Source organism: Vidua macroura, chromosome Z, assembly GCF_024509145.1.
Source record: "Vidua macroura isolate BioBank_ID:100142 chromosome Z, ASM2450914v1, whole genome shotgun sequence".
Lineage (NCBI taxonomy): Eukaryota > Metazoa > Chordata > Aves > Passeriformes > Viduidae > Vidua > Vidua macroura.
Window position 1 is genome coordinate 58,620,830 of NC_071611.1, and position 20,088 is coordinate 58,640,917.

The window sequence follows — 20,088 nt, forward strand, 5'->3', positions numbered from 1 at the left end:
CTTCCTGGGGAAGCTGCAGACACAGAAAACATGTGTTTGGGATTGACACTGAATGTGTTTGTTGATGCTGCATGAACTTTGGTAACGCCTTCAAGCATTCCAGCATTTGCCTTGTCTCAACTTCTGAGTTATACATTATGGCAAATATGACACTAAAAGGCATTCTCAGAAGACGTGGACTAAGGACTGTTTTTAGAAAGACCACACAAGCTTGGCAGATAGAGCAAAGTTATTTCTGCAGTGTTTATTTTCTGCATCATTTGTTTTTATTCAGAATAAATGTGAGGACACATGCTGCTTAGTTAGGCTTGTGTGTTCATACAGTTGATCCCACAACCAGCACAGGCAGACCACCACACTGAAAAATGGCCACAGGAACTGGGAGGCAACAGGAGGGTAGTGTCACAGTGTGCTTATTCTACATGTTATTCATACCTGAGCATCCATCTGAGACCACTCTTGGGTACTAACAGCTAGCTGTGAGGAGGTGAGGTCAGATCTGCTGGCACATTTTGGGGCTCTTTAACTCATGCTCAAATATAGAGTGTACATTTGCAAGGGAATCACTCCTTTGGTGTAGTGTTAAGTGCCAGTGAGATTTATCACTCTGAGTGCAAGTTAATTTAAACAGTGTTTTATGGATTTACATAAACTTCCTTCATGTGTATTTGATCACCCTAGGATCACAAAATCACAGAATATGCTGAGTTGGAGGGGTCCCATCAGGATCATTGAGTCCAACGCCTGGCCCTGCTTAGGACACTCCAAGAATCACACCATGTGCTTGACAGCATTGTCCAAACTCTTCGGGAATTCTGTCAGGCTTGGTGCTGGGACCACTTCCTGGGGAGCCTGTTCCAGTGCCCAGCCACCCTCAGGGTGAAGAACCTTTTGCTGATATCCAGCCTAAACATCCCCTGACACAGCTTTGTGCTTTTTTCTTGAGTTCTCTCACTGGTCTCAAGAGTGCAGAGATCAGCGCCTGCCCTTCCGCTTCCCCTTGTGAGGATGTTGAAGAGCACAATAAGGCTTCCCTCAGCCTCCTCCTCTCTAGGCTATTTAGGATATAAAATAAGTAGAATAAGGCCTAATAGCCTTAGTGATCCCTTAGGGGGAATAATACTAATATAATAATACAAAATATCTAATGAGAGGCTATAAACTCAATTCCTTTGGAAGGTTTTGACAAGTTTTTACTCTGACTGTGAAACAGGAGTCAGTGAGGACATCTTGAAGAAAACAGTTTCATTAACTGGCAGGGTCAGATTGATAGATTTTTTTCAATGACTCATTTATATCTCAGGTTTTACTTCAGTCTTGATAAATGTGTCTTACAGCTCAAGTGGGATTTGCTGAATTCCTTTGTGAGCCATTGCCTAAGGATAATACTGGATATTCACTGGAATGACATTGCAGAAAGTGCTAAAATTCACCAAGATTCTTGTGAGCTTTTCACTTCAAAAGTAATCTAGGAAAAAAAAATTGAAATCTTTGAGGCTTGAGTTACAAATAAAGTTTTAGCATCTGTGATGACAAGTGTCCCAGGGCAGCTGGGTAGCATTTGAAGGGGATGCCTGAAGGAATTAATTTGTTGACTGTTGCCTAGTAAGGGGAAGCAGAGAGGCCACCACAATGTGACAGACGTGTGAAGACTGGACTGGGACAGACAGATGGCAGAGCCCTGCGCCTGGTGATATCTGATGGCCTGAGGTGAATTCAAATGTGTTAGGTGGTTCACGGAGTTGGACAAAGAAGGGTTTGACTAGCTATTTTAATTAAAATAAAACCTAGGGAAGCTAAAATATATCAAAACTCAATTGCTTACAATCAGCAGTTAGATATGCTGTAGAAAGCCAAATACTGCTTCCTAAATCTCCTAAATAATTAAACATTCATACCCTCGACTGTCATCTATGTCTTTCTGTTCCTTATATCAGAGTATGCTCAATGAGTTGTCTTTTGCTTTTGATACTAAGTGATCCTCACTAATTTTGGATAGCTTAATTATCCTGCTTGGAGCAGAAACTCCATGACTAAATATCCTTACAGTGGTTCTAGGGACTGCAACTACTTAGGAATGGGGGAGAGAATCCTAGGGCATCAGCCCCTCCCCACAGAGACCCAGAGCATCCTGTGAAATACTTTGTGAATGTTATGAGTATTGAGACCATCAGTAAATTCACCTCTGTGTGTGTGAGATGTTCTAGAGATTACAGATTTATATCTTGGGACTATTTTGATAAACCCTTCTCCAATTTTGTGGATTTTGGCTCAGTCTGTACACCTCATACACACTTAAAGTCGCTACCAGCCACTGCCAAGCAGGAATGATGTACAGGACTGCAAGCCTAGAAGCATCCCTATAAGCTGAAGCCAATCTTTGAAATGGTTAATTGATGCATGCAGTTGTGCAGAACTCCAGGAAATGTTAGCCGTGAGGGCTGGTGGTTGTGATGTTCAGCATTAATTGATGTATTCCTTGACTGAAGGTTTTGTGATTGTGTATATTGAATTTTCACCATCACATGCACCTGGTCCAGGATGAAGATTGCTGGGGCAGAAGATGAGTCACTGTCCCTGCTTTCTTGCTTAGGGTTGGTTCCTCTGGCCAAAGTGGCCACAGAGTGAGTACAGCAAGAAATAAGGGGCTGCTCAACAGCAGCCAGTGATAAACTGGTTAAAAGACAGTGATCTCCAGCAGTTTTTGGAAACTGATTGTGTGGCCTGGCCAGTTCCCTCAGGTGACCTGTGACCAGGTTACTGCCCCCACTCATCAGGATCTGATTAGCTCACCTGTAAGCTTTCTATAGCCAGCTGTTTCAGGTCATGTATATAAATATGTGCCTCACCTGTCTGCAGTTCTGTTTGCATTTTAGGATGTGAGATCATCAATCAGCCCACCATGAGCCTGCCAGTTATCCCAATGATTCTGGTATAGAAAAGAATATGAAACCACTAAGCTTATGTAAAGCAGGAAACTGAACTCATAGGAGTTCAACTTCTGATGCCAGTAAAAACAAATTTATATTTCAAGTATTTTTTTTCCATCTGTGTCGGATCTGGGGCCCAGCCAAATATCAGAATAAATGTAATTTCTACCCAAGCAGGTCTGTAGTTTCCCTTGGAGAGATAAGACTTGTGGATAAAGGTTACATTTTAGTTGATCTGATGTAACTGGGAGAGACAGACAAGTGTTTAGGCAGATGAGCTGTTTTCCAGGGTAATGCAGTAGGCCAAGTGATTTGGCAGATACTGAGAGAGCAGATTCAGGCAGTAGAAAAGTTTAACTTTTATAATCTTGCATTTAATGCATCCACATGGTTTGCAGATGCAATTCAGAAGGCCACCAGCTGAGGTTTTTTTTTTATTTCCCCAAGGGAAATCCTGGTCCAGGACCTCCCATGCATGCTGTGACCCTATTCTGTCATGAACCAAAGCCAAGTCATGATGGGCAGACTTGTTCCTTGCTCATGCCAACTCCAAAGCTTACTTGCCCTCTCCCTCCCAGAGCCACTACTTCCTGTGACCAATCTGACTGCTTCCCTAAGTCCAGGATTGCTTCAGAGCTTGACTTAGATTGTGAGCACCACGGCCTTTTAGTTTAACCACTTTGGAGTACACCAAGGACTCAACCAAGAAATCTTTACTATTGATGCACAAAAACCTAATCTTCCAGATGATGGAAATCCAGACACATAGAAACCAAAACAGGGCTGATTGGTTGGAGTATCTCTTTCTTAAACTCTTACTCCTCATGGCTATTCTTGTCACTCTGATCCAAGGAGAAGTAAATGCCCCCCATAAATGCCCCCTTTAAAAACACAGCCAGAAGTCCTTTGTTTCATGGTCTGGCTCACCAAATTCCTTATGCTGGCTCCCTGTGGAGTGCTGGCCTACAGTTTGATGTGGATTGCAGATTTGATAATTTTTTCTTCAAAGATGTGCCCCCAAAACTGTGTGGCCTACAGTTAGGCAGGTTTGCCTTGGCCAGGCTGAGATGTGCTCATACCACAGAGCACATTACGTGCACATAATACAGAGCAGAGCTTGTAATATGTTATCTGCATACTCCACTGCATCACATCACGTGCACCTATGTAAGCAAATAAAAGGAGTCATGAGCAAAGTAAATAGACAACATAATGCAAATGAAATTTTGTATTTTTCTGCCAAAGAAGGGATGCACTCGACCAAGACAAGCAGCTGTACTAGAAGAGATGTCACAGTGCATTACCTTGTGTGCTTGATCCTGGTGGAAACAGGATTTAGCAAAGAAATAGAGCTAGTAATGGAATAGATGAAAAATGTGAACAAATAGATGCTTGGTGATTTCAACTGTATCTGCTTCTTATCTTTAATATTCCTGTGCACTGTGGGCAATGGAAACTCATTTAGGATGCCAAAGAATAAAGAAAAAGCTTTTTTCAATTATTTCCCATCCATAAATTCACAGCAGAGAATCTCGTGTCTCCAAATATTACCTATATTGGAGACACAAGATGTTGATGTATACCAGCTAACAGAAGTCATGGACATGTCTTTTGGAAAGAGCTGTTTGAAGGAAAATCAGAGATACTTAACAAAAACTTGGCAGCCTTTGTGTCAGCATATGAAAAGTTGTCGAAATTATGTGATGATTAGCATGAAAATGAGAACTGAGTGATGCGAACAGCAGTTTACTAAGACTGATGGGTTGGTTGAAACAACAGAAACAAAATTTGAAAGTGTATAAAAATTGTTGAGGTCATTGTGAAAGGAAAAAACCCACATGCTTGTGGCTCAGAACAAATAGGAGATCTGGTGCATGATGTGAGGACCTTGGAACTTGAAAGAGAACAAGGAGAGGAAGCATCCCCAATGCAATGGAGCAGCTCCTCTAAATCAGTAGCAGAAAACAGCTCAGGCTGAACCCTTGCCAGACCTTCACAGGCAAGCTGACGGACGGACGCTGGAAGACTTTTCCAGAGTGTCAGTTAGCTGCAAGCAGATGCCGCAGTCACAGAGTATTTCAGTGCTAATTGTATTAGTTTTGACAGGCTTGCTAACAGCTGTATTCTGAACTTCCTGGGGGAGCAAAGGCCAGGGCAGGAGGTGGAGCTGGTCATGAATTTATAAAGCCATCTTTGGGAAAGGAGCCTTGGAAGATTTATGCCCTGGGTCTGGCAAACAGTTCTCTGGCCTGGTCTGATGAATGTGGCAAGAAAAAGATGAAATCATTAATCTCAGTCCCTGTAGGTAGACTCAGCTCATAAAATAAGGTGAGCTGGAGAGCAAGCTGCTGGAGGAACTCCTGTTGACAGGTTTGTCCATTTGGCCAGAGGAAGGTGGGTGACTACCTGGGTGAACTGCCTGTATGTTCATCACACCAGGCTGTGCTTTTCTAAGAAAATTCTTCTGTTTTTTAACATACTATTCAGCTTTGTGAGAGTTACCTGGAAACCCTGTTGACTCCGTGAAGAAGATGAGCAGATCTGGTGGGGTATTCAGGTTTCCTCCCTGGCTGGAAGGGCAGCCAGCAGTGGCCAGGTGGGACCATGGGCTTTTTCTGCGAAGAAGTGACATCTTTACACTTGAAACTGCTGCTGCCCCTGTAGATACAGAAGAGAAAGCAAAACCTTGACAATAGCAATGCATGCCAGTCACTGCAGACAACAAACACAAAACACTCACCTCCGCTTCTCCATCCCTCAGCTGTTTTCACAGGGCTACTTTTAAGAAACCATGGAGGAGACAAGGAGGCTTAAAGAACAGAATGTTTTTTCTGTGATGACAACACTGATTAGTCCCAGGATATACCATGTAGGTTGTCTGGTGTGAATTTAACAGCTTACCAGAAATAAAATAATCTGTGGCTTGATGGGAATGAAAGCACCAGTTATACCCTGCAGCATCAAGTAGCTGTAATCATGGCACCCCCTTGAATGTTTTGGGACTGAAACGTTATGTTCATTAATGTGGGCCAGGCTTTTCCACTCAGCCCTGCATGTATTGTGAGTACATCCATCCGTTCAGGGGAGAAACTGCTGCTGCAAGTCTCCCAGGGGCCAAGGGGAAGGGATTAAACACCAGCTCTGGCAAAAGTGGATCGCTGCTTGTGTTCTTTTAAGACAATTTAATGAGTGACACTCTGAAATGAGTTACCTACCCTTATAGTTTTAATCAATCCCTTTCTACCAATGAGGAAAAACTAATATGAGTAGATATAGGTGAAGAAAATAACATTTTACTAACAAAACAAAATAGCAACAGTCATAAGTTACAAAGGTGCTGAAATCTCACTGGCTCCTGAGGAGCAAGGGAAAACTCAAAATGGGAGAGTGACCTCCCCCAAGACAGTGCCTTCTTCAGGCAACTGCATGGTCTGGGAGACACGAGGAAGACGGCAGACAAACCCCACTTCTCTCTGGATCAAATAACCAGGAAGGCAGGAGTTTACAAAGCAGTTCTGGTGGCAGAATTGCTGGTGTAGCCGGGACACTCCAGCCCCATGGTGTTACCCTCTGGTTCACTGGGTGTTGGTGCTGTGGTCTTCTGCCTCCTGCTGAACTCCACCGGTGTTGGTGCTGCTGTTCCCAAGCCGTGGGTGTGTTGGGGGGCAGAAACGATCTCCCCAAGCACTGAAAACAGCACCCTACAGCCCCTACAGCTCTAGCCCCACACTGCACAATCCACTCTGAAACAGGTTTTGATTGTGAAATGCAGCTTCTCAGGTTGCTGCTGTTGTGGGTCCACAAACCTGCCTGAAACAACCCCCTCTGAAGGCAAGAGAGAAACAAAAAACCCACGAAGGGGAGCCTCTGGCTTGAGCCAGGGCGTGGGGGCAAGAGAGCTCTGCTTGGGTGACCCTGGCTTTAAAAAGACCCAGCACCCGCTGGCCCTGTGTTTCCCGCTGCACTGCTGGGTCTTAGAGAGACAGTAGCAATTTTGGGCACAGATAGATATGGAATAAAATAACATTTTGTGTTATCTATCACACTATTGCTGCATTTTCTTACCTGGAGGATCCAGCTGGGGAAGAAGGCATGGACAAACTTCATTTGCAAAATTTTGTCCTTCTGGCTCTATTGTTAATATTTCCAACTAACTTTCTGGAGATGTAAGAAGACTTCATAGATCTCAGAAATGTACTGCTTTTCTACCTTTTTTTTTTTGGCAATAAAATATAAAAATAAATCCCAAAACTAAAGCCAAGATCTAAAATTGAGATTCTGTGATTCCACAGAAGGGATTGATAGATCAACTTTTATCCTAAGGAACCCCGGTAACATTAATTCCTCTTTCTGTATGGGAAATACAGAGAAAAATGAAAACAGGACTTGCAAGTGTTAGATATTTCTTGCCATTTTTTAATATAAATGAGTACCTAACCAAATTAAATTTCTCAAATTTTCCTGCTTATTATTGTTTTTCTTGGAGCTTGCTGCTTATATTCAGTTTTTCTTGTAAAGCTGTACTGTGGCTGAACTAAGTGAGCAGCTATGTCAGACATAAACTTCACAAAGAGCCAGAACAAGTCTGTGGTTACCCTTCCACATTTTTACAGAGGAAATGTATCATTGAAAAGCTAACTGGTAATTTTTTTTATTTCAGTGGTTGTTTGGTTTTTTTTTTTTTTTTTTTTTCTCAATGCAATTTGTTTCAGTTTATTAGCCAGCATCTGGGTTTTTGTCTTGTTTTGCTATTTACAGAGAAAGCAATCAGTGTAGTTTCTGTGCTCTTTTTTTGGAAAAAAGCACGATTTCTGACCTCAGTAGCCCTTATTCCTTAGCCATTGATATAACCACTGCTGACTGATCTACTGATGCCCACCTTTATGTATATATTTTTGGAAATATTGGATGAATGACTCATGGAGTTAATGCATCACAAACTGTAATTGAGAGAAGCTCTGTATAGAACTGCTTTTTAGAGCAGCAAGATGACAAACATTGATACAGGAGAATTTTAAAGATCTAGTTTAATCAATCTTGCTGCTGCAGTGCATAGTTGCATTGGGAGGGATAGACTTGAAACATAGTGTCCTAATTCCCCCTGGGCTCAATGTTTTGCTTGGACATGGAGGAATATAAAAGGAACACATGCTTGTCCTGTAAAGTTTGATTCAGCTGTCAAGCAGAAGACATTCAAGTTACATGGTAGGTAAAACATCATCATAGAAATGTGAGTAGAAAGTGCATTACTTACTAGCCTGAGCAGTGAGAGAGTGGTGAAGGAAATGTATCTGAGTCTCCTTTCTCTCATCCCTTGTCCTGGCTGGAGGTATTTGCCTTCACCAGGCATCTGCTGGCTGTCAGCTGTCAAAGGTAGTTAGCAGTCCCTGGCTTTTGTCATGTCTGCAGAAGCTTGTCTTTGCTCAGGAGCGAGCAGGGCTCATTGACAGAGCTTTAAACTAGATGTGTCAAGGAAGGGGACAATGTCAGTCAGTGGACCTGAGATGTGCTGGTCGCACTAGAGCTCATTTGATGTCATATGGAGACAAGCTAGGGCACCTGAGGTAACAGAAGGCAAGAAATACCAGTGAAATACCTCCGTGACGTTAGAGGGTATTCCTCCAAGCGGGCAGCATGAGCTGACAGCTCAGCTGAGGTGCCTTTCCACCAGTACACACTGTGTGGGAAACAAACAGGAAGGGAAGGAAGCCATTGTGCTGCTGTGAAGTTTTAACTCATTTCCAATTCTGAAACTTGATGGGACAAATCCCATGACTGGATTGCACCTATGGATGGCTACAGGCTGTCCCAGAAAACTAAGGGTGAAGGGATTGCCCTCTGTTTCAGGAGGTGGATTGAGTGTGAAGTTCTGTCTCCAAAGAACAGGCATGAGCAGGTTGAAGGCCTGTGGGTAAGAATCAGACACCGAGACAGCAAAGAGAACCTCATGGCTGGTGTGTACTACAGGCTGCCCAACCAAGGGGAGCCCGCTGACAAAGTACTTCTTGCTCCACCTGCAAGAGGCATTGTGCTTGCAGGCTCTTGTCTGGCCAGGGGCCTTCAACACTGGCAAGTAACACGGTGAGCTGTGGGCAGTCCAGGAGACTCCAGTAGTGCATGGAGGATAACTTCTGAAGCCTGGTTATAGACAGCCCTACCAGAGGGGGATGTGATACTGAACCCGTGGGTTACCAACACAAGTTAACTTGGGCTGTCAAGATTAGAGGCAGCCTGGGCTGCAGTGATCATGCACTCAAGGAGTTTGCAGTCCTGAGGGATATGGGTCAGGCAAAGAATAAAGTCAGAATCATGAATTTTAGGAAAGCAAAATTCCAGGTTGTCAAGGATGTAGTCAATAGGATCTTCTGGGAAACTGCTCTGAGAGTCAAGGGAGCAAAAGAAGTTTGGCAGATCTTTAAGGTTGCTTTCTGTAGAACAGAAGAACTAGCAAAAGGAGTAAATGTTCAGGCAAAGAAGGTGTTATAAATGAATGCCCCAATTTATTAATTAAAGAAAATTTATTAAATGGTCCAAATAAAAATTTAAAGAATAACAACGAAAAAGCCACTATCCAAAAAAAGGTCAGTGCCGAGCCTGGGTATCGGTGTGGGTGAGACGCAGGTTCGACTGCTACAGCAGGGGGTCTCCTGTGCTTCACACCAACTGTCCTGTCCGAGCAGTTTTTTTCTTGCCTGAGGCAGAGTCCCTTTTCTTCCTTTTTGGACTGCGCATATTCATATGGAGTTCTTTCTCCAAGCAGTTTTTTTTCTTGCCTGAGGCAGAGTCCCTTTTCTTCCTTTTAGGACTGCACATATTCATATGGAGTTCTTTCTCTGTGGCGAGTTGAACAAAACATGTCCAGAGAGTGATGAGCACCCATGATCAAATTCCCAGAATTCAGTATTGAGACGCATCGGCTATCTCAATCTCAGATATTTATTGTGTATTCATCCTCAGATCACCTTGATGGACGATCCATCTCCAGGCTGGCCACTTTTATTTGATTGCAAATGAAGTTCTCCCTCCCTTGTCCAGGTGGTTTTGACATTGTGTTGAAATCCCTGTCACTGGCTTGTGCATTTTAAAACTTCTTATAAAAATATATCTTAACAGTACATAACTATGAAACATACAACAATTTTATTTGCACAAATTATCATATACAGATATAACAAAGGCAAAGGACTGGAATGCATTAGTCAGGACCTGCCGGTCAAACTAAAGGACAAGAAAGAAATTGACAGTCAGTGGAAGCAAGGACAGGTATCCAGGGAAGACTATAGGGTCACAGCCCAGTTGTGTAGGAATGGGGTGAGGAAGGCAAAGGCAAAGCTGGAGCTGAATTTCACAAAGGTCACAAAGAACAAAACAAAGAGCATCTATAGGTGTGTCAGCCAGAAAAGGAAGGTCAAAGAAAGCATTTACCCCCTTGATAAGCAAGGCAAACTGGTAACTAGGATGAGGAGATGGTTGAGGTGCTCAAAAATTTTTTGCCTCAACCCTCACTGGCAGCCTCTCTTCCCCACACCTCATGAGTGAATGGACTGTAAAATGTAGCTGGGGGAGCCATGTCCCTCAGAGAGAATCAGGTTTGTGACCACCTGAGGAACCTGAGCATACATAAGTCTATGGGACCTGATGAGATGTATCTGAGAGTCCTGAGGGAGTTGACTCTACAGTTGCTGGGTCACTCTTCATGATACTCAAGAAGTCATGCCAGTTTGAAAAAGACAAAGTTCAGCTTTCCTGTATTTGCACAACCTCTTACACTGCTAAGGGCTGCATCTACCCCCTGAGCAAGTAATTGCTGTAAATCTCATGCTTGTGTTTCTGTGTCATCAGGCTTTTCCTAGAGTTTTGTGACTACTCTCATCTGCCTTCTGTGATTTTGAAGAGTAGCCCTCTCTTGATAGCTCCTGAATGACTGCTATAAATTAACTGTCATGAGCATTTACAGGAGGATTGTGGCATGCTGCAATATGAAGCTCTATGTTACAGTTTTGAGAGGCTACACCATTGTGCATTCATCAAATTCTCCACAGACTGGAAAATAACCTCCTATTACTCCCACAAACAAGTGTGGAAAGTTGTCTGCTTCTTTACTTCAAGGACCACCCCCCCCTCCTCCCCCCCGTCCCGTTCGCCTTGCTTTGCTCTCACAGTTGCTCTGTGTCAGTCCTTGAGGTCTGCATTGTGAGACCTTCCTTTCTGCATCAATGGCACATCATTGCTGGTACTGAAGTGCAGTTTTGGATAAAGGTCGTGTAGTCAATGCCGCCATTCATTTGGAAGAAATTTAATGTTGGCATTTTCTGTGCTTGGTACTGCCAAGTGCCACACTCCCTGATCCTGATTAGCAAAGCATTTGAACCTACACATAAAGCTCTCTATCAGTACTCACACTGATTTCAGTGAAGCCAATTACACATTTAAGTTTTCAAAAGAAGCTAAAATTATTAGGTTGGGAGTGAGAGCACTGTTTCTGGAGAGTTAATGAATATGTAAAATTAATCCTTTTAGAAAAAGCAACCAACTCCCATCCCCAGTTAAAAAGGGAGTTCATGATCTTTGCTCTCCTATCTGTGGTGAATCAGACAAAAGTGAGAGCAAGTGCACAACACACAGATAGCAGAGTCAAATTTACACTGATGTAATCATCCCGATTGGAAATTATAAGAGATTTTCTTTGAAATCACTATTTTTGTAGAAGAAACCTTAGTCTACATATAATTAAATTTTAAATCCTGGCAGCCATTTAAGCTTCATAGCTGGTAATTTGAGGTCTTCATGTGAATGTATTTTCCTATGTCAATGCTAATTTCTGGAAAAAAAAAAAAAAGAAAAAAGATTACTATTATAAAAAGGATCTGTTTTCTGTGGGGTTTCTCTTGAAGTACAGACAAAATCAGGGCTGAAATCTAAACTGAAATTGCCAGGCATAGATTCCAAATGATAGGTTTCTTTGTAAGTAAAATGATCCAAGTTCAGACTAGCCTAAAACATAGATTCTTCATCTGAATAGGATATTATCAATTATATCAATCAAAACCAAATGTTTTAATTTAAGCATTTGACTTTTGATGGAGTCTCGATGATTTCTCTCTATCTTCCTGTGAAAAAACATGCGTACCTTGGGCAGGGATATGCCAGCTAATAAACGCTGCCTGTGCTAACTTGTGTGAGCTAACTGGATTAATGCATGAAAGTGCATGCTACAGAGTACTGGCAGATTAAGTATTTGGCACGCACATTAGGCCTATTTTTAAATATTTATTCTGTGCTTATTTTTCTTTCAAATACTGCTACACTAACAAGTTACTTGTACATTACCAGTGATTTTGTCTCTTTCCCCAGTAGACTAAAACCAGACAGCAGATATAAAGAGAAATCATGATAAGAGGCAAAAAAAATTCCATTCCCTAAAAAGGGAAAGAGAATGCAACTTTTCTGTATTTGCACAGCCCCTTACACTGCTTAGGGCTGCAGCTGTTTCCTAGCAATCATTTATCTTACATCAGTTAAACAAAATACGCAGTACAAATGGGTTGTTGGGCACTGTGTCTGCAGGTGAGAAAGGGAGCAGATGCAGGGGGATGCTGTAACATGCAGTTCCCAAAGAATTGGGTGTTGTTAGAGTGACTATCTGTTCCTGGCACCTTCCTGGGGGGGTCTATGGGAGAAGATTTTGGGAACCTCATAAAGCAGATCTATACATGTGCTTTGCCTTGAGGGAGTGGTGACCCTCCATGCAGATGACTTTTTTTTCCTTCAGAGAGAATACTTTTCAAAAGGCAACAAGGGAGCTTCTGGGAAGCAGCTCCAGGGTGTCTTGGTAGAGTGGGAGGGTTCAGGCAGAATTTGGGAGGGGATTTTTGCGCCTCAAAGGGAAGCAATGTATTTAACATCAGTGTGGCCACTGACATTTTTGAGTTATCCAAGTATTTATATATGCATGGAAACTGACAAGTGCTGTGGTCAGGTGAGAGGAGATTAAAGAACAGGTGTATTCTCTGGAAAGTGTGCTGCTGAGTAAAGGACTAATTTGATAAAGGCCCTGATAGCTCTTTTAACTCATACTTGCAGCTCGGGTGATGAGAATTAGTATCAGAAATGGGATTTGTCTAGTGTACATTGACATTAGGTTAGCAGGATCATTTTCCTGATAATTTGTGGGATAACGTTTCAGACATGGGTGTCCTAGTTTGTCTTACTGTTTTGTTTTATGGTGTTTTGGGTTTTTAAAATTTATTTTTAAGTTTTCATTTTTTGCATCACTTATTTCTGGCATCGTATTTCAGGTTTCTGTGACTCCTGTAGTCCATTTTACTCTTCTGATCTTGGTTTTGATGTCTTAGTAGGGCTTCTAGGACCATGCTTACGCTTCACTATAATTTATTTACTGTTGCTTCATTTTTCTACACATTGTTTCTTTTGCACTTTTTTTGCCTCCTCATGCACTTTTAGCTCGTCATTGCAACCTTTCATTTTTATATGGAAGGCAGTTTTAGACCTTGCCCCAGAGAGTAATTTTAAAATAATCTTGGACTGCTGCTGTGTTTAAATGTTGCTTTACATTTTGCAATTTTTTGAATCAGCAGACTTGAACATGTTAATTTTACTACTCAGAAGTGTCTTTCTAGTTTTATTCTTTGAAACCAGAGGTGCTTTGGGAGTTTTTAGCTGCAATGTCTCATTTTATGTATTGCTTTTAAATCTACATGAAAATAAAAAAGTTTTGACCTATAAAACAACTAAATATGCCTGCAAAATATTTCTCTGTGTGCAAATTGTCTTGTTAATCAAATTGTCTATCTACAGCTATCAATTTCAAAGGGTACTACTTAATAATCTGCATTAAATAAATATAAATCAAATTTTGAGACAAGATAAAATGTCTTGTCTCAAAATTTCCAATAATTTAAAAATTTTGTTTAAACATGATGGGAGACTTGTGAAGTCACATTTGTGTGAGTACAGTAGGATATCAAAAGGTTAAGTGACTTACCAGAGGAGTGGTGGTCTCATCCTCCAGACCTAGTCCCAGAATTACCATTCCTTCCTAAATAAATACTTTCTCCAGGGATGCAAAAGCAAAGCCTCTGACATTTATTGTCCTGGTGTGTGTCTGTTCCCAGGACATTACATTTCTGTGGATACATCTTATGAGGGTGATAAGGCAGTGCTGTCCAGCCCTGATCTGTACTCCGAGGAGTGGAGCTGTGTCAGACTGATCTATCAGATAGCGACAACTTCAGACACCTCACCTGATCCTGCCAGGCTCAACCTGTACCTGAGGCAGGAAGGAGAAAGTTTTGATCGTTTGCTGTGGTCAACCAAGGAGCCATCAGACAGCTGGCTCATAGCTAGCTTAGATTTAACGAACAGCACAAAGAAGTATAAGGTAAGTCCAGTTTTAGAAGATGCCACAGGCTTTCTGGTGCATATGTTGGGCTGCACAAACTTCTTTTTTTAATATATACAAACTTATTTTGAGCCCTATTCTTGGCTTTCATGTCTAAGGCTGGCAGCACAAGTCAGCTGAGCCCTCTGTCCCTAGCACCCATGAGCAGAGCTGGCATAAGGCAGTGCTCTGACCAGCAACTGCATGGAGCATCTCATGGGGACACATGGCCAGCTGAGCCCTGCCATGAGGATGCTTCATCTCCTGGTATCCCTGCAGAGCTGCTGGTGCCACATGGCAGATACAGGAACCCCCAGGTCCTGGGTCTGCAGCTGTGCTCACTTATTCCTGCCCTCTATGCCTTTCTGGAAGGAGTCACATGCTGATAGAAGAGTATTTCTACCCAGAAACCATCATGTTGCATCACCCACAATAACATCTTGCATAACCACAGCTGAGGAATATGGAATTCCATACTCTTAAATGAAGTGTGGGAATTTTTTGCCTTGTCTCATTGTTCTTCAGCATGTCTTCTGTGGTTACAGAAGAACACTGGCTCCATCTTTAATACTTTCTGCCAAGCTCTTTCAGCAAAAGCATGCCTGACTGTAAAGATGATGGTTCCCCAAGAAACATTTAATTTGTTCTCCTGTTTATCCTGTTTAAATATTCAAGGTACTAATGAAATCCTAAAATTGACAGTTTGGTTTATATTGTGCAGCTGGTACTTGAAGGTGAAATGAGACAAGATAAATCCACCAGTATAGCAGTTTTTGAAATCAAAATAACTTCTGGATATTGTATTGGTAAGTACTCTTCACTCAACCCTCATATTCACTGCATAGAAGAGAATGCCTTATTGGTAGTTTTAAAACTGGATGGAAGGTCTGGCTTTAAAAAAAGATATTTTTTTTTTCATAATTCAAAAGTACACTGCCATATTCAATACAGATAATTTTTAAGCTAAGAGTGCACAAACTAGTGAGTGGGGGTTTTTCACCTCTCTCTGTGATATATATACACACATATTATATATAACAATATAATTCCAAATCTATTTATTTTTCAAGCAGGAACAACTGTTATATTTTAAAAAGCTTTGTACTGCTTCAAATACTAGACATAACAGCTGAAAGACTATTTCTGCTCTCTGCCTGCTCATGGCTTCCTTACAAGTGTCATCTTGTGGCTGCAGACAAAAAACTCTGCTGATATATATATATTTATACTTACTGCCATTTCCTCATGATATTTGCTAAAAACTGCTAATGAAGTTCAAAAATTCCAGTGTCTAGGAGGCTGGGAGATCTTCACATTTCTGGAGAGCTGTGGTGGAGTCCAAACAAGTTGCCACAATTCTTTGTCTCTGTGAAGGAGACAAAGCAGTTGCATTACTTTTATGAAATGCTTATCCTGCTTTGCTTCTGGCCATCCCTGATTCACAAGTAAAACTTCTGCTTTGACTATTTACTATAAGGAGGTGGTATATTTAAATCTGCTTTATTTGGTTCTAAATTACAGCAGTCCTGTCCTGGCAAATGATGAAAAGACAGATTGGTCCAAAGAGAATGGAAATGAAAATTTTATCAAAAAATTACCAAAATTTTGGATAGGTTCGCTTCTATTTATTATGAGCTCTTAAATGTTATGTCCAGTTTTATAAATACAGGCGTTATCTGCTCTGCCATATGTGAAATGAGGTCAGTGCTTAGCAATTTGCTCTTCCTATTTCTGTAATGAAAATATGTGCAATCAGCTGGTGGTGTCTGCAATTGCAGAATGTGACTTTGAAGAAAACCATCTTTGTGGCTATGTGAACCACTGGAATCCTAACGTCAACTGGTTTGTTGGTGGAGGGAACATTCGGAATTCTCAGCCTATCCTGCCCAAAGACCACACACTTAACAGCGCACTGGGTAAGCAACAAATGTAGACCAGAAATATAGTGGAAAAGTCTGTGTCTGTGATTCATGTATGACTCTCATACTATGAGTTATTATTATGTGAGTTCTTTCCATTGTGGGGTTGGGGTGGGGATGGTAAGAGTGATTTAGAGGGAAAAGATAAAGGGATTAGAAAGAGGTTGGGGGATTTTGCAGAAGTTCACACAAAATTGCCTGTAAGCTTTATAAAAAGGTTGTTACACTCTTTGCTAGGATTCAAAAGTACTCAGAGGTACGAATAAAATTTTGGATGTGAGAGCTGGAAAATTCAACTTTCTGTGTATTCTAAATGTATGGGCCACAGTAAGTTTTAGATTCTTCTGCTGCTGCTCTGTACATCTGGCAGGAGTTTTCTTTCCAATGGCTACTGAGAAAATTGAGTAAGAAAACTAAGGTATTAAAACATGCTTGGAGAATCTTGGGTGAAATTATACAGTTTAGAAGTTTTGTTTCTCTTAGTCAAAAGTGCTGTTAGTACAGCCTCTCAGAGACACAATGCTGGGAAGAATTATTGGAATTTCTACACTTGCCTGGTATGAAATGTTTGTCCTGGACACCTTGCTCAGGGAAGAGATTTTTACACAGCTGTGAAGAAGGTTGTGGGATAACTTCACCTTTGTACAAAGTACCACAGCAGATGATGGTCAGGACATTGGACTGGTGCTGCACACTTTGTGTCTTGAGTGGCATGATGCTTGTGGCAGTGCAAGGAATCACATCTCATGAAAAGCAGGGTTGATCCTCTTTCCTTAACTCATGCCACTGTGCCTTCTTATTTACTTCACAATTGTGTGAATTGAGTACAGAGTCTCTCCAACCCTGCGTCACACCCTGGCACTGAAATGCTGGTAAAATTTTGATGGAAGTTCAAACTCACCACAACTTCAACAGCAGACAGTGGATCAGCCTATTAAATAAGTACTGTGACAGGAAATGCTCCCAACTGGGAGGGATGTGTTTTCTTGTAGCCACAGCATTTCTATTTCACACCAAGCCCTCACTGCTGAGCATTTACTGAGAAGACTTCAAGAAGCCTAAAGTAATGGAAGAGCCTTCCTTTTGTAAGAATTAGGCTGCGAAGTTGTATCATCCAGGGAGATTGTAGCTAAGCTATGAGATGTGCTAAAACTGCAGAACAAAAGTGGAGCTGAGAATCTTGCAGGCAAGTATTGCTGAAGTCACCCATCACTGGCAGTGGGCAATCTGGAGGAGACCCACAGCCAAGCAAGTCCTTTCCCCTCCTTCTACCAGAGTGAAGCAAGAAGTGACATCTGAAGGTCTGAGACTGCTGTGTGCTAATTAATGTAGTGGTGCCCACTCAAACTGAATGGCACAGTTTGCAGTGTTCATGCTGAAGTACCCCTCCAGTCTGATGTTTCTATCTTCTCCAGGCTTTCTACTTGTGAAGAGCCATTTTTTGTTCACCAAATACTGTTTGTTGCTGTGCTTCTGGGGGTGCAGAAGAAGAAAAACAACAATGCACAGCATATTTGTGAACATGGATGTGTCCTGCTTAAATTGAGACAGCACTCCCAAAATCAGAGACTTAGAAGTTGTTCCCTTAGAAAATCCTGCAGGTCATATTGGCTTATATTCATGATGGGAAGATACTCTCCTCAAATGCAATGCATTTTTCTGTTCATTAACATCTCCCAAAAATCTTCTTTAAGGATTTTACTTAAAAACTCCAGTCCATGCAGTAAAAATAAGACATTTGTAAACCAAATCCTAGAAACACTGAGCAGATATGTAAGGACTAGAAGCTATTTGACAATAATTTGATATATTAAATGAACTGCAGTGTAAAAGATGACAAAACACATGGCTTATAATCTTGTTCATTTACTTGGATTGCTTCAATAAAAGTTGCACTTATGAGAGACTAAGTACTATACCAAGCTATTGGGAAGCAGGGAGATTATACAGTTGTTGCACATTTTTCCATTTATGAATGGCTTCCAAAGTTTAAAGTTTATTATGTTTCAAATATAGATAAATATATTATTTCTAATGATAATAAAGACTTAAGAAAAGAAAGAGCTGAGACTGACTATTTTGCCAGTGGTATCTTAGCCAAACAATTTTGGATTGCACAGAGGAGGAAAAGAGAGGGAAAAAAAATATTTTAGAATTACTAAAATTTTCTAGGAAGCAACCATTGTTGCTCATAGATATATATGTCTAGTCCCTGTTCATCTGCTGAGACTTCTTGTACGTGGTGTTTCTTAAAGAGTGTCCTTATACCAAATGTTTTTCTGCTTCTAGGTCACTACATGTATGTGGACTCTGTTTATGTCAAACATTTTCAGGAAGTGGCCCAGCTAATCTCACCAAAGACCACAGCCCCAGTATCTGGCTGCTTATCTTTTTATTATCAACTTAAGCAGGAAAGCAGCATTGTTTTTACTGTTTACCTAAGAGACATGAGTGGCTTTTATGAAGAGATCTGGAAAACAGACAGTGCACTGAATGCAGACTGGACACAAGCAGAAGTTGACTTCAATGCGCCGTATCCCATGGAGGTAAAGCAATCCTTCCTGCACAGTCCAGCTGTGACTTCCAGATTGCTTCAGACATGATTGCCAACTCAGGCCAAGCCAGGAACGTAGCAGGGACTGTCTAGTGTCTGAAAGATGGCTGTAAAGATGGTTGTGATCTGTGATTTCCTTTACCCTTTGTGTAAAGGCCTTCAAGGAGGGATCATTTTACACACTCATGCTTGATTTTGAAGCCAGGTCATTTAGTGCTTGATCAGAGTATCTTGAGAGGTTGTAGAGTCTGACTGATAGGAGGATTTTTAGTTGCTGAATAATACCAAGGTTCGCTCAGTGCCCTGTTTCTTTGACTCTGTGATCCATTTTTGAGGATGTTGAGTATTATAAAATAATGCATAAGAAAAATACTGCAGAAGAAAAATTTAAAAAAATATTTGAGGTCTATTCTCCACCTTAATTAGATCCTGCAGTTCATGAGAGAAAGTCCAAACTTGGGTCCTAAGCACAGTAGTCCTTAAATGTGAAAGACAGCTCTTGATGGTTATTATAATGACTTTCAAGAGTATCAGAAAAATTTGAATATTTTATTCTCTAGTGTTTTCTAAAAAATACCCCAAACTTAGAAGACTAAAATAAACAGTGTATGTATATTATTTACATATATATATACTTACATGTGTATTTTACACATATATATGTAATTTTTTTATATACACACACATATACTCTCTCTATACATATATACTTCTTATACATGGATTACAAATAAATTCAACTTGCTTTATAATTCTACCTAAATTATTTGCTAATTCACCATAAACCTGTAGATTTCCAGAAATTATTAGGGGTAAAGCTAATTTTCATGAGATGTTACGTAGGCCTTTTACACTCTATAAAGTCAGCGATAATCCATTTAAATCATCAGACTTCACAGGAAAGGAAGGCAGCTCTCAGAAGGCTTCATAATACAGAATGGTAAGTGAATTACTGATTCATTTAATAGAAACTAAATTCACGTACATATAAACTCAGTCCTAGTACTATGAATGGAAATTAATTAATGATCACTTAGAGCTTGGCAATGCTGTTGTTGAGTTTGTGAAAATATCCACTCATTTCCTGGTGGCATTCAAAAATACATCCAGAATGTTGGAAACTATCCATATGGTAATACATAGCAAAACAGGGGATGTTGTACCACTGGGTAAATGCACAAGGAAACCTTGTGTTCACCAGGGTATACAATTTCAGCTCCCTCAGTTAAAAAAAAAAAAAAAATTAAGAAGATTAAAAAAAGATTTAAAAATATTGTCCAAGAG

The 20,088-nt window shown here is 40.9% G+C and overlaps 1 protein-coding gene and 1 long non-coding RNA gene across 3 annotated transcripts in view; one reads left to right on the plus strand and one right to left on the minus strand.

Annotated features, from left to right (window-relative positions):
• The window catches only part of MAMDC2 (MAM domain containing 2), a 62,753-nt gene that overhangs the window by 14,432 nt on the left and 28,233 nt on the right, over positions 1 to 20,088 (plus strand). For both annotated transcript variants that reach the window (XM_054004405.1, XM_054004406.1), the window contains exons 3-6: positions 14,066 to 14,331; positions 15,053 to 15,137; positions 16,110 to 16,247; positions 18,540 to 18,796. In XM_054004405.1, the coding sequence (XP_053860380.1) occupies positions 14,066 to 14,331; positions 15,053 to 15,137; positions 16,110 to 16,247; positions 18,540 to 18,796 (746 nt within the window). The remainder of the gene's footprint in view (positions 1 to 14,065; positions 14,332 to 15,052; positions 15,138 to 16,109; positions 16,248 to 18,539; positions 18,797 to 20,088) is intronic.
• Positions 1,306 to 7,027, minus strand: LOC128822651 (uncharacterized). The gene is made up of 3 exons (XR_008441537.1): positions 6,996 to 7,027; positions 5,433 to 5,588; positions 1,306 to 1,468 (listed from the first exon to the last, which is right to left on the minus strand). It is a non-coding gene; the product is annotated as an uncharacterized LOC128822651 (long non-coding RNA).